The sequence below is a fragment of the Onychostruthus taczanowskii genome, unplaced genomic scaffold, assembly GCF_017590055.1.
Source record: "Onychostruthus taczanowskii isolate IOZ18803 unplaced genomic scaffold, ASM1759005v1 scaffold23, whole genome shotgun sequence".
Classification (NCBI taxonomy): Eukaryota; Metazoa; Chordata; class Aves; order Passeriformes; family Passeridae; genus Onychostruthus; species Onychostruthus taczanowskii.
This window is the reverse complement of record NW_024499573.1, coordinates 10,041,114-10,056,606: the sequence shown is the minus strand read 5'-3', so window position 1 is coordinate 10,056,606 and position 15,493 is coordinate 10,041,114. Positions and strand designations below refer to the sequence as shown.

At 39.0% G+C, this 15,493-nt stretch overlaps 1 protein-coding gene across 2 annotated transcripts in view; it reads left to right on the top strand.

The window, feature by feature from the left end:
- The window catches only part of PLXNB2 (plexin B2), a 251,059-nt gene extending 240,050 nt beyond the window's left edge, over positions 1-11,009 (top strand). For both annotated transcript variants that reach the window (XM_041405443.1, XM_041405444.1), the window contains exons 33-39: positions 200-354; positions 1,955-2,115; positions 2,694-2,841; positions 3,339-3,403; positions 4,144-4,219; positions 6,235-6,309; positions 9,119-11,009. In XM_041405443.1, coding sequence (XP_041261377.1) covers positions 200-354; positions 1,955-2,115; positions 2,694-2,841; positions 3,339-3,403; positions 4,144-4,219; positions 6,235-6,309; positions 9,119-9,223 — 785 coding nt within the window. In that variant the 3' untranslated portion in view covers positions 9,224-11,009. The remainder of the gene's footprint in view (positions 1-199; positions 355-1,954; positions 2,116-2,693; positions 2,842-3,338; positions 3,404-4,143; positions 4,220-6,234; positions 6,310-9,118) is intronic.
- The last annotated feature ends 4,484 nt before the right edge of the window (positions 11,010-15,493 follow it).

Here is a 15,493-nt window from a genome sequence, read left to right as displayed (position 1 = left end):
CAAGTTTTTTCAGCTCTGTGTAATTGAACATTTAGTATTTGAGCTGTGTATGTTGGACAGGAACAGAGTAATCTAGATCCCCTTGGCAACAGGGCAGGCATGTTAACGATAGGGAACATGTATATATGTATATGGTTACTTTTGTGTTGCTGGTTTGGGGTTGGATGTTTTTTATAATTTTTGCAATTACTGTTTCTAGGGCATGCACTCCTGGAAGATGAAAATAAGGTCTGGCATCTAGTCCGGCCAGTGGATGAAATGGATGAAGGTAAATCAAAGCGGGGCAGTGTGAAAGAAAAAGAGAGGACCAAAGCTATTACAGAGATCTACCTGACCAGACTTCTTTCTGTGAAGGTAGGGCTCAGATGTGCTGTAGTTACACCTTACTTCTACAGATTTTGAGATACAACTGAGGAAATAGATGCAAATATTAGTCATGTGTTCATCTGCAATTTGGAATATGTGTCATGCACATACAAGCTGGTGTTCAAAGCTTCAAGTGATTAATATGCCCTGAGGAGCATTACTGGGAAAGAGCTAACGTACAACTCCTGATCAAAGCTGAGAACCATGATTACGTGATCATTAAGTAAGGATTTTCCTGGCAAGACAAAGATGGATATTCTGCTCTGTGCCACCTGTTTAGATAATACTTTGTTGGGTTTTCTTTTGTACTGAATGCTTTATAAACTCCTGTATTTCCCATTATATTTCCCTGTTCTTGTATGTGATCAATGTTCCAGTAAAACCCAAAAAAAAAAAAGTTTCAAAATAATAATAGTCCTTTTAGAGTATTTTTAGTGCCTATACTGAAGAATTGACAATGAGCAAAATAATTTTTTTAAACATTTCTCCATGGAGAAAGAATTAATGTTTAAATGACCACAAAGCCGGGCTCCTTTTGTGAAAATGAAGTCAGTCTGGCTCCAGCTAAGGCCACTTGTCCAAGCGTGGAAGTGGATATGAAGGAAAGTCTTTGGATAGATGTCATAGACTCAGGATGAAGAGCCAAAAACATGCTTGCATCCATTTCTTCTGATAATAAAGCCACTGCTTTGTATTCCCAATAGCCATTTTGTAGGTTATTACCAAGTCTGAAGCTTTACTGACTCATAAAATGTTGGTGAGGTGTTACAGCTGAGTTCACAGCTACCCCTTCAGCCCTGGGACTTGTGTGTTCTGGCGGACAGCAGAATGTCTTAGAGCTCCTTGCCATCTGGGTCCCTTCCCTGTTTGGAGGCTGTCAGCTGGAGTCATGGTTGGAAAGAGGATGCAGCCCTTCAAAGGTGTCTGTAGGGCCAGTCAGTTGACTGGCGGTGAGCTCTGTGTGGCCTCAACAGGGTCCTCTCTAAAACAAGGGGCCAGTCTCTGAGGTTGTCATTGCTAAGACCCAGGGAGATGCCAGAATCCAAGAACACAGCCTTTCTGGACACCTCACTCCTTGGGCTCCATGGATCCTGTGAAGCTGAATCAGACTGGATGTCTGATAAGGCCCATGTGCTTGCCCTTAAATAAAAAGGGCAAATGCTCACTGGTACTTCTTCCTCTCAGTCTCTTTGTAAAAGTTGCTGTGCTCTGCTGTCAGAGAAACTGGATGTAGGAAGCTGCAAAACCATTAAAAAGTGTCAACAAATTATTTCATGTGCACAATGATCCTGAAAGGAAAATGTAGCAACCAATTTCTGCTTCTGTCAAGCAGAAGGAACGCCTTTCTATGCAAACCGTAGGAACTCTGGTGAAGTCACAGCCTTTGAGTCTAGAACATAAAATTGTGCTTTAGAAGGTCTTTACTGTATTGGCAATTTACAAAGTCACTGCTCTAAGAAATTGTTTGCTTTTTGTCACTCCTGGCACTCAGGATAAAGGCCATCGTATGGATTATATCCATAGGAATAAAAGATGCTGAGTTCAGCTTGTAACACATTATAACTGATTTTTTAAAATTTGCTTTTAGGGGACACTTCAGCAGTTTGTAGACGACTTCTTTCATAGTGTGCTCAACTCAAACCATGTGGTGCCACCAGCTGTGAAGTACTTCTTTGACTTTCTTGATGAGCAAGCAGAAAAACATGACATCAAGGATGAAGATACCATTCACATCTGGAAAACAAACAGGTACGGTATGAACAGAGTCATGTATTGCAGAGAAATAAGAGTATAATTCCCAGGTAAATACTAACACTCTTACATAAATCAAAGTAATTGTCATTTGTAATCCTCAGAATTTTAATTGAGATAATATGTTTGTGTGATGAAAAAGATTCCCTGTAAGCCTAGAAGAGGCAAAAAATTAAACCAGTTTACCTATGGGATTGTCACTGTCAGGTTTGCCGTGTCTTACTTTTTGTCTTTCCTCAGAGAAGATGAAAACAAGAGGCAAATGGAACTAGATTTACCTGTCAAATCACAAAATCTAATACTATACTTGATAGTTTCTTTGACCATGCATACATCCTTCCTTGCTCTTTTGGATGCTCAAGATCCTTCTCATTTGAGTTTTTCTGAGAGACGTAAAGAGTTGGTTTTCAGGAATGGAACCCAGACAAGCTTGTATAAACATTGAAATATAAAATTAAACATCACAGTTGTGAGGAGATAAAAATGCAAAGCCCATACTTGATTTCATGTGATTTTCTTGTTGTAGAATATTTATTGCGTAAAAAGGATTATTTATCTTTTTCCTTGCTTTGTAGCCTGCCTCTTAGGTTCTGGGTAAACATACTGAAAAATCCCCATTTCATCTTTGATGTTCATGTTCATGAAGTAGTGGATGCTTCCTTGTCAGTCATTGCACAGACTTTCATGGATGCTTGCACAAGAACAGAGCACAAATTAAGCAGAGTAAGTGATTTGCATTCTACATTCTGGCTATGCTCCTGCCTGACGAGACAAAGGGCATCCTCACAGACAATACCCATTCTCTGAGGAGATGCAGCCTTGATCGTTTCTTTTTAGTTTTATAATGAAGTTAACATTTCACCACTTAACAGGTTGGTGAACTGTCAGTATTTCTATGTAGTCTGCCAACTGATACTATTGAAAAAGGAGAAAATAGCGACTGCTTTTATAAAAAGCATGTTTAAGAACTGATCATTTCAGGTCCAGCAATAATTTATTATCACCTTGCATTGATACTTTTGTAAAACTCAGCGATAATATGTGTAAGCATCATCTTTTTATTAAATATTCCCACCTATTTTAATAAGTATCCAAATGTTAATATATGTAAAGCTCAAGTGTATATGAATATAAAGGCTTGATCTTACATTCTTAACTTTCTTTTGCTTCCTAGAAATGTTCATAAATAAATACATTTTTCTGTATTCTAAATTTTTCAGGATTCTCCAAGTAATAAATTACTTTATGCGAAAGAAATCTCTAACTATAAGAAAATGGTGGAAGAGTAAGTATCAATTCTTTTCATGGTTATTCGGTTGATAGGATTTGAAGGCTGTGTAAGAGGAAAAAGGAATGCTGATGTAGTCAAAGTCAGCTGTCAAATATTAAAAATGTTACACCCAAATGTTTAAAGATCCCCTTGGTGGTGGCATTGGCAGAGTTGAAATGGAGCTCTCTTTGGACCCAGTGCATATTCTTGTCTGTACAGACAGATGAATAGATTTATTCAGGAGAAAATATGATGCTGTTTTCTGCAGTTTGCTACCCACATGATCTGTCTAACAAATGCTGCACTTCCATAACTCAGTAGAGATCAAATCCTGAAAACATTTTCAGAAACATTTTTTTTCTATGCTGTCTCAGACTTTATTCATTTACTAATTGGAAATTCTGTTAATATCACGGAAGATCTGCCACACAAAAAAAAAAAAAAAAAAAAAAAAACAAAAAAAAAAACAAAAAAAAACACCAAAAACCAAACCTCTTGACACTTTTAAGACCTCAAATTATCATTATCTGCAATAATAGATTTTTTTTCCTGTGTACATTCCTGAACAATCAGGTAAGATTTACCTCTACTGCAAAAGTATTAATGTTGGAAGGCTTACTGGATTACTGAAGGAATCATTGGTATGTTGTGTCTTCTTCCTGTGTTAGTAAGGAAGCATGTTTGAAATAACAGCAGAATTGCCAGAAAGACACAGGTTTTTTTACTAACTGAAAATCTTTTTTAATCTCTTGCAGTTACTACAAAGGTATTCGTCAGATGGTGCCAGTGAGTGACCAAGACATGAATACCCATCTAGCAGAGATTTCTAGGGTAAGGATAGAATCCATTTTCTTGTAGTGAAATTGCAGCCAAGTGTAATACTGGGTTTTTTTTGTCTTCTCTTTCTGTCTCAACAAATGGGGTCTTTTGTATGTGCAAATATCAGATGATTTCAAAAATCTCTGAAATACTCCTGTTCATTGTAGTCAGGCCAACATTTCAACCTTTGAAATATTGATTATTGAATGGAATCAAGAATCCTTATTGTCACTAATCTATCTGAGTTATGCAGGGAATAGAGCACAGTGTTTGGATTTTTCACAGCCATTGTGGAAAAATTATAGCACTCTTGACCTCTGCTTTCTCTCCACAGCATATAGAGGATTTTTAGCATTGATCACACTGATAACGAGTAGTGACTGAATTCACAGTGCTACCACAGCAAAAATTAGATTCCAGAATTTAAAGAAGAGGCATGAACATTAAGTATAGCATATTTTAGAACTGTCTATACAGGGGCAATACATCTGCTTTATGGTGCATGTAAGAAGTTCATCATGCTTGCTCAGTGGCAGATTTGGCATTGTAGGTTATTTGGGTTACCTCACGTGGAGAAGAGCAGAGTGTGGTGGTTGCTGTCTGGGACTTTGGTTGGAGACGGGTGGAACAAAGTCATTACAAAACCTGCTTCAGTCTTGAAAGAGCCTGTCTGCTCTGCAGCTCAGCTCAGCTCGGGCAGGCTCTTGCCTTTGAAGCACTCTATTTAACTTGGAGAACCCGGAGAGTCCCTCACCAGTCCTAAAGATGTTGTTTAGCCTGAGCAAGAAGGCAGTGTATTTACTGGCTGGTTTGCTCATTTGCTTAATTTAGTTGAAGAGTTCTAGCGTAAGGAGGATGTTTGGGGAATTTTTTGCGGTTTGTTTATTTCAATGCCCTTAGGACCTAACATTTTGCAGATCAACATCCTCATGAGAGCATTTCTATTTTCAGTCATTCACTACAAAACTCATCTGCAGTGACATTTCATTTTACGGTTCACTTTATTTATTACATAAATTGAGATGTATATAAAATGAGAATGTTTGGTGATTAAAAGTAAATTCAATATAATGTTTTAACATCAGCAGGATATGTTCTTCCTTTCTGTTTTCATTATAAATTATGATCAAAATTAATATGGAAGGAGTGATTGAACACTGCAAATTTTGACCAGCTCTAAAAGTGACTTTTATAGAGCAAGGGAAGATGGATGTTTCTCTGCTGCTTTATCCCTGGGGTAATCATTTATGCCAGTAGCAATATTTTGCAATTCTTCATTTTCTTAACTAACTTAAAAGACTAAAGGCATAGCTAGAGACTTGAATCCTACACATTTGAATGAAGAACATCTGTTCAGACAGGTAGAGCACATTCACTAAATAAGTCATACGTGTGGGGGCAGGGAGAAGATAAGGTAATGGAAGGGTTATTTCCTGCTTAATTTGAAGTCCTTTCTCTCTCTCTCTCTCTTCTCACCATCACACACCCCACACCCTCCCCACCTTTCTGTCTTCATGTTTCAGATGGCTTTTTCCAAATGTACATGTGCTCATGATATTCATGAATTACACCTTTGCTGTAGTGGAGTATGAATAATTTCCAGGATGTAAAAAGAGCTTTCAAAGGATTTCAAACACCCATGATGACCGTGTCAGAACAATGCTTAATATCTCAACAATATGTAGATTGTACTGAGTAAATGCTTTACCTTTTCACACCCATGCTGCTAACAGATGTTTGAGCTGTAGCCTGTGGTTTGATGTTCAGAATTTAAAATGTCTTCTTCCTCCAATATTAAGAGTTGTGGGCAGGCTGGAAAAATACCAGAGGGAAAGTCTTGATCTAAAAATCACCAAACAAAAGTTTTCTCACTCCTTTTCTCTGCCCCATGTGTCATTTAACAAAAGTTAAACACAGAGCTTGCATTTGGAAATTTTGTCAGCTGTACCCAACAGTTGTGCATGTGCATAAGTTTCAGCTGTGTGTGATCCTATTTTGACATGTTTGCTGCCTGCTTGTGTTAACAGGCACATACTGATTCCTTAAACACGCTTGTGGCTCTACACCAACTCTACCAGTACACTAACAAATACTATGATGAGGTAAGTTATGGCTTTTGTTTTCATGCTTTAATGTCAATGGTAAAAGGTTATGAAAGCTAACATTAGTCTAAAGGAGTGACTTCTGGATTTCACTGAATAATCAAGTAAAAGCAACGCTGAACAAAAACCTTGCAGTTATATACCCTGCCTGGCAATTACACTGGTCAAGATAATGTCCTTATAAATGAACAATTTCATTATGGCTATCTGCTTTTGGTAGGGGTAGTTTAATGGATAGTTTAACAAGATCTGAAAGATAAATAGATTTAAAAATCATTTCTCTTCAGTTCTACCATCCTAATAAGTATATAACAATGTCACTGAGCCAAAAGTCATCAGAGCTATAGCAGGTTTCAAGACAGTATGCTTTTTTATTAGGAAAAATCCATTAAACTTGTTTTGCTTGTAGGAATTGGATCCATGACCTTTTTATTAGTTAAAATGCTCTTTAAACTTCCATGTGAGGTACCATCCCTGTTTTGCCATGCCAAGTGAAGTGCCTGCCTACGGTAAACCAAAGCAGAGTAACTGTTGAATTCAAAAGCAGGCTCACAGCTTCAGTTTAAAAAGTTTCTTTGGTTTTTCACACCCTGTGGAAAGGGGGACAAAGAATATCCCAGAGTAGCTGGGCTGTGGCTATGGCTCTCCAAACTTAATCTGAAGACAAAAAGAGAGAAGGAAACTTTTATTCAAAGGTTTCCATGGAAATGAATGCCTCCAGAAAACTCTCAGAATTAAAGCAAGTAAGAACAGATGCCGAATCAAAAAGGAGCACAGTACATGTGAGCTCTATTCGCTTAGTCTTGCACCTCAGCACAGTTCATGTTTTCACTCACATTTAGCACTAAAGACAGTGAGTCGCATCCTTCACTGTAGCTGCTTTATACAGGAGCAGCCGGCCTGTCACAGCTTTTAAACAGATGCAAGCAGGGAAAATCAAATCACCCTGAGAAGTCTTGCAATGATGGTCAGTGGGAGAAGCAGACAGAGGAATGTAGGCCAGCCCCATGGCATTCCCTCACCCCTCATCACCAGAGCTAAGCTGGCTTTCAGCACCTTCCCAAATATGTCCGTAGTTTGACCTCTTACAAAAACACTCGGAGACCCTGAATGACAGCTGAACTGTAAATCCCTGATTCACCCCCAGCTCAGGCAGAGCCACCAGCCTGTGGGACTTCATCAGGGGCAGGCCAGCACACCCCAGTACATAGCTGCAGCTCATCCCTTCCACGTACATCACTGTGTAACAATGAGGTGCATCTGATGAAAAGGCTGCTAATTCAGAATTGTGGAGATAATCTGTCAAGAACCATTCAGTAAAATTAATCAAGCTTATTTATTTTCCGTGAAAATGTTTTAATTTGCATAAATTGGAACATTTTGCAGCTGCCCTTGTCTTTATTACTGACACAGTGGTTCCCAGCATGTGCTGTACCTTCTGCATCTCTGCAGGGCTTGACAATGACTAAGTGGGTACATTCTAATTGTCCACATTTATATGAAGGATATAGTCACCAGTAGAGATAATAATGAATTATTTAGTCTAGATTTGAGGAATTACAGCTAGATAAAATTGTTTAAATTAAGGAAACAATATCAAATTAAATCAGGCCCAGTTTAAATACTGCAATAAATGTCTATTAAGTCTCTCTTGTAAAAATATTTTCATGCTTTAAAAACAAATTCATTAAAATAATTATTTCTAAACAAATTTGCTCCAATGTTGGAAATGCAAACACTATACCAGCCCTTCAAAGTGAAATTATTGGCTAGATTGATTCTGACTGCATTCATCTCGATTGTCAGTGGTGTTCAAGAAGTAATAAGAACCACAGGTAGTGACAGGCAAACTCCATTTTTCCATCTTTGTACTTGCAAGTTTATATAGTATTTAAACAGTGCTAAAGGTTTCTGCTTGATTACACTGTCAGACTTATATTAATAAAGCCAGTTCTAGCAAAGGAATGGTTTTGTCACATAACACGTTTTTCTAATGGAGAAATCTAATAGCTGGTGGGAAAGTTTTCCTAAAGGATGGTGGAAATGAAAACCTTTCAAAACCTTTTGAATTTGATTTGGGAAGCCCTAAAAACTCTATTTGAAGAAAAGCCTTCTCATAACAGCTGACCTTTTCTGGCTCTTGTTTTCAAATCCCTTGTGTCTTAAGAGTCATATCCTCTTATATATATTCTGTGCAGCAGAGGCTGTGGGATGCTGGAGGCTCCTCTGAGGAGCTATTTGCTTTCCTGAACTATGTTGTGCTGGGCCAGAGTCTTGGCACTTCTTGGTGAGAGCCAAAAGGGAGCTGCTGGCTTTATTCCTCATATTGCCTACAGACACAGGAGACCTCGCGTTGTCCTAACACATGCCTGTGCATGGACCACCCAGGAGCTTCTCATAACTACAGCCCATGGGGATGGGGTATAATTATTGATGGTAAATGACCCTTAACTTGTAGGGTGCACTGTACGTAAAAGCACTGTTTCTTATTCTTAAATAGCTCTGAGGAAATTCTTCCCCTGCCTGCTCCATCTTGGAATGTAATATTTTACAACACAAAGTACTACCTATTAATTTGCTTGTATCCCAACATAATGGGAAACATTACAGCAACTTAGATAAAGTAACAGAGACAATAATTTTTACTGTCTTTGTGAAAAAATAGAACATCAGGCCTAATAGATGGACTTTGGTACAGAGTGAATGCAAAAGACTCCTTACAACCAAAGTAGAATCAAACACTTGGTCTCAGAACTATGTCATACATTAAGCTAAATTATTCTAAACTTTCTGTGTTTATATCTTCCAGATTATAAATGCACTTGAAGAGGATCCAGCTGCACAAAAAATGCAGCTTGCCTTCCGTTTACAGCAAATAGCAGCTGCGCTAGAGAATAAAGTGACTGACCTTTGACTCAAAAGCCGCAATAAAGAAATCTGATCTGAAGATGTTCAAATTCATTCTTCCTGTTAAGGAAATAGTGTTCTATTTTTTAATGTATAATTACAACTTTAAATGAAAGATTTCATGGTTTTTTGATAGCAGAGGTGTAATGTAAAGAATTTTTACTGTAAATTATGCTTCTAATTAAAAGCTGTGTTGTGTGTAAATGAATCTTCTGTGGGAAAGAGAGTCCTTTGGTTGGGGCAGGGTGGGGGGTGGAAGAAGAAAAACCTATAGTTCATTTGATTTAGTGGAATCTGAGACATCAGCATTTAGAATTCATTATGCAAGTAAATTCAATACTAAAGCATCCTTTCTACCTTAAGCAATATTTATACTAGGAAAACAATAACATACTCAGAGACACATGCAATATCCCCTTTTATTTTGATAACTGGAAATTGACTTCCATAGAGCTCTAAAACTCGGTCTGTGCTCATAATGAACATAGTGAACAAAGTGTCCGATTTCTCTGCAAGATCTAAAAATCGGATTTGCTACCGCACATGGTTCTAAATTTAATTATTTATCTCAATGGTGATGCACCCACCACAGTTGGCCGTGAGAGAAATAAGAGTAATGTCAATGTAGAAGAGTTCTACTGATGAAGTCTTGTTCGGTTCAGAAATCACCGCGAAGAAGGAATCAGTCCTTAAAACTTTAAAACTCTTTGTTATTATTGTGAGTTTTATGATATATGCTAATGTGCCTTACTTGTACTAATTCTGTGAATCTGATGAATGGTTTTGTAAAAAGAAGCAGATCAGAAAAATAAGTATTTATGTGCTATTGAATGACTTTTGTGTGAAAAACATGACCAGCAGAATGCTTGTAATTAGCTGCTTGCCGAGAGTGTGCTGTTTAACATGATTTGATTATGTATAATACCCTATTTTAGAATGGTTCTGATGATTTTTTATTTGAATCTTGGAACTGTCCTAGAAATACCATCACTTGTTTTTATTGTATCTGTGATGTAAAATACTACTATGATATTGGAAAAAATCATATACTCATCTATTGAAAACCACTCAGTCAGTTTTGAGCCTTGGAATGCTGCATTTGATTGAATACACACTATAATCCATAGCAAAGAAAATTGAAATAACTTGTCAGAAAGTGTGTGTTTACAACATAGGTAAGCGCCGTACAAATCAAAAAGTTAGGTACGTCTTCTTAAATTGCTGTATTGCACATCAGAGAACTTTACTTCTCTTTGTCTTGCAAGTTTTTGGCAGTAAAGTAGCATTTTAATGAAGTGCTGCCATCTGTACTCCTTCGTTCATTGTCCTGCCAAGCACCCGGACTCTGCTGACTCTCAGCAAGCCAATGCAGTGTCTGCCGCCCGCTCTCCCTGCCTGGTAGGTTGTCACACGCTGACTTTTACTGTCTGTTGATTTTTTTTTTTTTTTCTCCCGTTTTGAAAATTTCCTAGTATTTGTCAGTGGGCCTTTCCTTCAGTTTCTGAAAATCAAAAGCCTCACCAGAACTGGTTTCCTGCCCAGTAGGCTGTGAGCAGTTTTTTTGTTTGCTTTGTACTCAACTTCTTGCATTTGTCTATAATCATTCCTGAACCTGCCTGGGCTGTAACTTATTTTATACTGTTTAGGACTGAGCTATACAACTTCGACAGCAAGGTGCTTTGCCAGTTATTCTTTCATCAACAAAGGCATCCTAATTTCATGGCTAATCTGTTTCTTTTTCATTATTTGTAAATCCTGTTAATTGTAAATCAAATACAATGTTGTTTTTTCCACCAAGTGTCAGTGGATCTTTACTGAAACTGGGGGGATGGGTGTTGAAAGGATTTGTAATGCTCCCTCCGGGATTGATGGAGCAGCAGCGTCCATCAGTCTGTGGTTGGGAAAGGAGGAGCGCCGCACATCGTGCAGATGGAATGCCTGACATCATGCCCTTTTTATTGGCATTTGCTCTGAAAAATGACAGTACTTTGGAGAAGCAAGGATGTAGCGCAACATACCAGAGTGAGGTATTGTTGCCTGATGTGTCTTGGGACCTGAAAGCCAATTAAAATACAGTCTCAGCAGCATCTCTCCAGAGAGACCAGAAAGCCCTGCTTGAGGAAGTAGGGCTCTCAGAGGGAACATGTAAGTCCCCCATCAGCAGTGACTTGACACAGAGCAATTGCAGGCTGCAGCTGTAGGATGCAGCAGTGCTCTAGCTGGATCCTACCTGTGAGGCAACTGGCGTGTGTGTCTGCTGGCATGTGCCAGTTCATCTTGGAACCATTAGTCATTCTTGGTGCCCTTTTCTCACATCCTGGGAAATTTGTAGGCTATCAGTGCTGCAGTGCTGCCTGCCAGGGAACACAGAGGCAGATAACTGTGAGCAGCTGCAGCTACAAAGAAACTTAATGCCAGCTCTTCAATTTCTTCAAGTCCCCTGTCCTGAAACACAAAGTTGGAATTTGAATTGAAGAACCGAGCTTGTTTATTTTATCATTTCCCCTTTTGGCTAAGCTCATCCAGTGCTTGTTTTGTCCAGACCTAGTTCAGTTTTCATTTTAGCAATCTGATTCTTAAAACCTTCATGCTCTTCATTTAGTTTCTGCTGCTCCTGATACCTGATTCATCTACAATATAAAAGGAAAAAGCTCACTGGGGGTCGCCTTCCTTTTCACCCTTCTGTAGCTCCTCTAACTGGCATTTCCTAAAGCACAAGAACCTTCTAGATGCCAAACAGAAATCACTTTATTCCATAGCAGCAGCTGTGAGTGAAGTTCCTTTGCTTGGACATCTCCCAGACCAAGATTGGAGGCTGGTACAGGCACCACCAGCAGGTCTGAATCCCATTGCTGACAGCAGTCTCTCTGAGAGAGAGAGACTTGCCCCCTTACCTGCAAACATGCAAATAGAGATCTCTTATGATAGGACAAGGTCCCTGTGCCTGCTTGTTTGATATGTAGTAACTCACCCAACTGAACAGGAACGGGGTTTTTTTTGTCTCTGGCCAAGAATTCACTCTATTCCTTAGTGCCAGATTTCTCTCTGACACCATACTTGATCTTTTTGCTGCTCTCTGTATGCTATAGATTTATAAGCAAGTGGTTATGGGTGGAGAGGACGTCAGCTAGCTCACATGTGTAAGGCATTCATAATTTCTCCTGAAGATGACTTCTCTGATCAGTCTGTTACACCCTACTTGATCCTCCCCCTTCTGCACCCTGCTGTGTTGGACACATTTCTCAGCCTGCTGTGTCTGAGCTGTATTTACATGCACCCTCTAAAGTTGGCCTTTCTGGTAACCTTTTGAAAATAAACAGAGCCATCACTATAAACAAAACCATACAGGGAATTCAGAAATTCAAACTGGAATTCACAAATTCACAAGCTGTCGTAACACGGGAGGATTTTTAGCCAGCTGCATAAAGATTTAAAATGGCTCTGAGCTTGAAATTCAGCTGTCCTGGACCTACCAGCAGTGATGAGTTTTTGTGGCCAGTACTTTACCATTCCAGGTTCTCCAGCCTTATTAGTAACACAACCATTTTCAGCCATAGTATGCCCTTGATGATATGTACCTACATGGCCTAAAAAAACCCAGTGTCTGAATCTGATAGGGAAACCCCCCTTCTACATGCTTCCCAGGGTTCCAAAACCTCTATTTATTCTGATAATTGTTCTAGTCAGGGTTCCCATATGCACATAAGCATGAGGTGTAACAGTTCTCTGAGGAGTTCCTTTCTAAATAATTTGATCTTGAGCAAAGATTGCTTAAGACTTTTCCCAAGTCTGTTGTTTTCTCTTAGAAAAAAACTTACAGGGGAAAATGTTTGGGCTTTTTTTTTCCTTTTTATCTCTGTCTAAGAGATACCATTCAGAGCAGTGAGACAGTCAGCTTCAGAGGTTTAAAGGAAGATGTCTACCTGCCTTTGACTTCAGTCCTGTGTAATTCTGCCTTACAGTCAGAGGAGTTGAAATTTGGCACTTCCAGTCACTAGAGTTAATGCAATGGAAACATAATCACTGTTGCCCTTGTGACTTGCGTTCATCCCCCATTCCAAGCTCAATACAGTCAAACTTTGTGCCTGAAGCATTCCAGGTTCTCCATCACACAAAGTTCCTCTCTTAGTTGTCTGTTTTGCCAGATCTGCCTGGAGCACAGGATTCCCTGAAGAATGAATGATAGCAGCACACAAGCAATAATGATCAGTGATTTTTTTTTTTTCTCAGACTTTACATACCTAGTCTTTTTTTATTTTGAGAAACCCTCCTTCAGTTGATGAATGATGAGTTGGAAAGCTGGAATTGTAAACTAGAGTTGGTCTTTTAGCTTCCCTCTTTTGTTAGGCTTTGTCTTGATGGGGCCCAAAAGTGATGGTGGAATTCTTGGTGTTTGACAGTTCCTGCAGAACTAAAGGGAAAGAGACTTTCCAGACCCACAGTTACAAGGAAGTTTTCAAAGGTTTTGTTTTCTTTAAATGGTGTCCCCTTTTGCCTCAGTATCAAGGAACATTTCTCCATCCATTAGAGAATAAAGTGGTTTCCCCTGTGCAGGCTTGTAATAACCATCTATGCTGTGAAAGATCACTGCTGCTGTACCAGACAGTCAGGGCTGACTTCTGTCTTGCTGGTGCATACTGCTTGCTGCTGCATGTCATTACCAAAGAGGACAAATCCTACTGTCATTCATAGCCAGGCTATCAAAAGCTATTTCATTTACCCATGTATTCCTGTTTCTCTGCTGCTTCTCAGATAATTGCCATCTGAACCAGAAGAGAGTTTGAGTGCTTCCCGTCTTTTTTTAAGCTTTTAAAGGACCTATGTGTCTTAATAGATTGGACGCTTCAGAAAGAAACTATTTCTTCAGTGGGACAGAGGACAATAGATCTCATACAGATGTATATGGATCATCTTAAAAGGAAATAAAAATCCCACCATGAACCCCACACTGTGTTTTTGAAATCCTTTATTCAGTGCTCTAATTCTGAACAATGTTTTTGGCTTATTTAATTGTCCTCAAAATTGAATGTTGAACAAAACTCACTTTTTTCTTTTAATCTACTGTAATAAGAAAGGAGTGAAATGAAAAAATGTATTCCTTTGATACCCTTAATCTTTTCTCTCCTGTGGCTATGCTCCTATTCAGTAAGAGATCATACTTGCTAGTTGCAGAGCCTGGATGCCAATCCAAGGGATTTAAAACAAACCCAAATCCATGTTTCCTGCAGCTACATCTAGGTCCATGGCAAAGCTCACAATTGTAAAATTGCCTCCAGGATGTTATTTGAAATACTATTATCATGGGTCTGGCTGCTTTCCTCATCTTCCTTCATGTGATCCTTCTTCGTATGAGTTTTCACCTTGTGTTTCACTGGCACTTTCTGAACCACAATGCTACATTCCTCTGAAATCCCAAGGAAGGAAACAATCACTGCCTGAATTAATTATGCACTTTTCATCCCCAAAGCACCCCATGGGCATTCAGACCCTCCCAGGCTCAGCTCACTAGAAAATTATAGAAGTAGATTTTTTTATGCTAGAGCAGACAATGTTTTATGTTTCTTACTGAAACATAAAACATCTCCATCTGTCTAAGGTAAAAGACATTTGTTAATAATGTACCCTACACATACATTACTGTTCACATCTGATGTGCATACATTCACATCTGATGTATGAATGGTCCTTCTTAGTTGGCCTGAACTCCACCTAAACTCTGCAGCACTCTACCCCGGACTGGAGGCTGCACTATGCTAGCCCTAAACTAGAAAGTGACGTAGATATTAACATCATTTCACCATTAGACAAGGCTAGATTTCCACAGCTCACTTGCTTGGTGTGGGTGTTTAGCCTCATTGCTTCTTTTATTGGACTAAAGTTTGTCTTGGGAAGCTGCTATATGGTTATGATATCCAAAAGTCCCATAATGAGGCCTTAATGTCCAGCAAAAGGAACAGAAAGACTGCCATAATTTTCAGCAGCAGCAGGTTCTTCTGCTCACCTGTCAATGTATATGCCACCCTTTATTTTAGCATGGCCTTATTTTGTTTCCTTGCGCACTCGAAGCAGTGACAATCCTCTATTTGTATTCTGGCACATTACTGCTGAAGATGAGATCATCCATCTAGGTTTTGTGCAATTTTGGATCTACAGGTTTGGTATTTAATAGGGTCATGCCCTGGTGTGCTTACTCCTCTTAGAATAATATTCGGCAGAGAGCTGTGTCAAGTTATGGGTTTGCTGGCTGTGTGTGAAGATTCATCTGCTGATTGCTTTG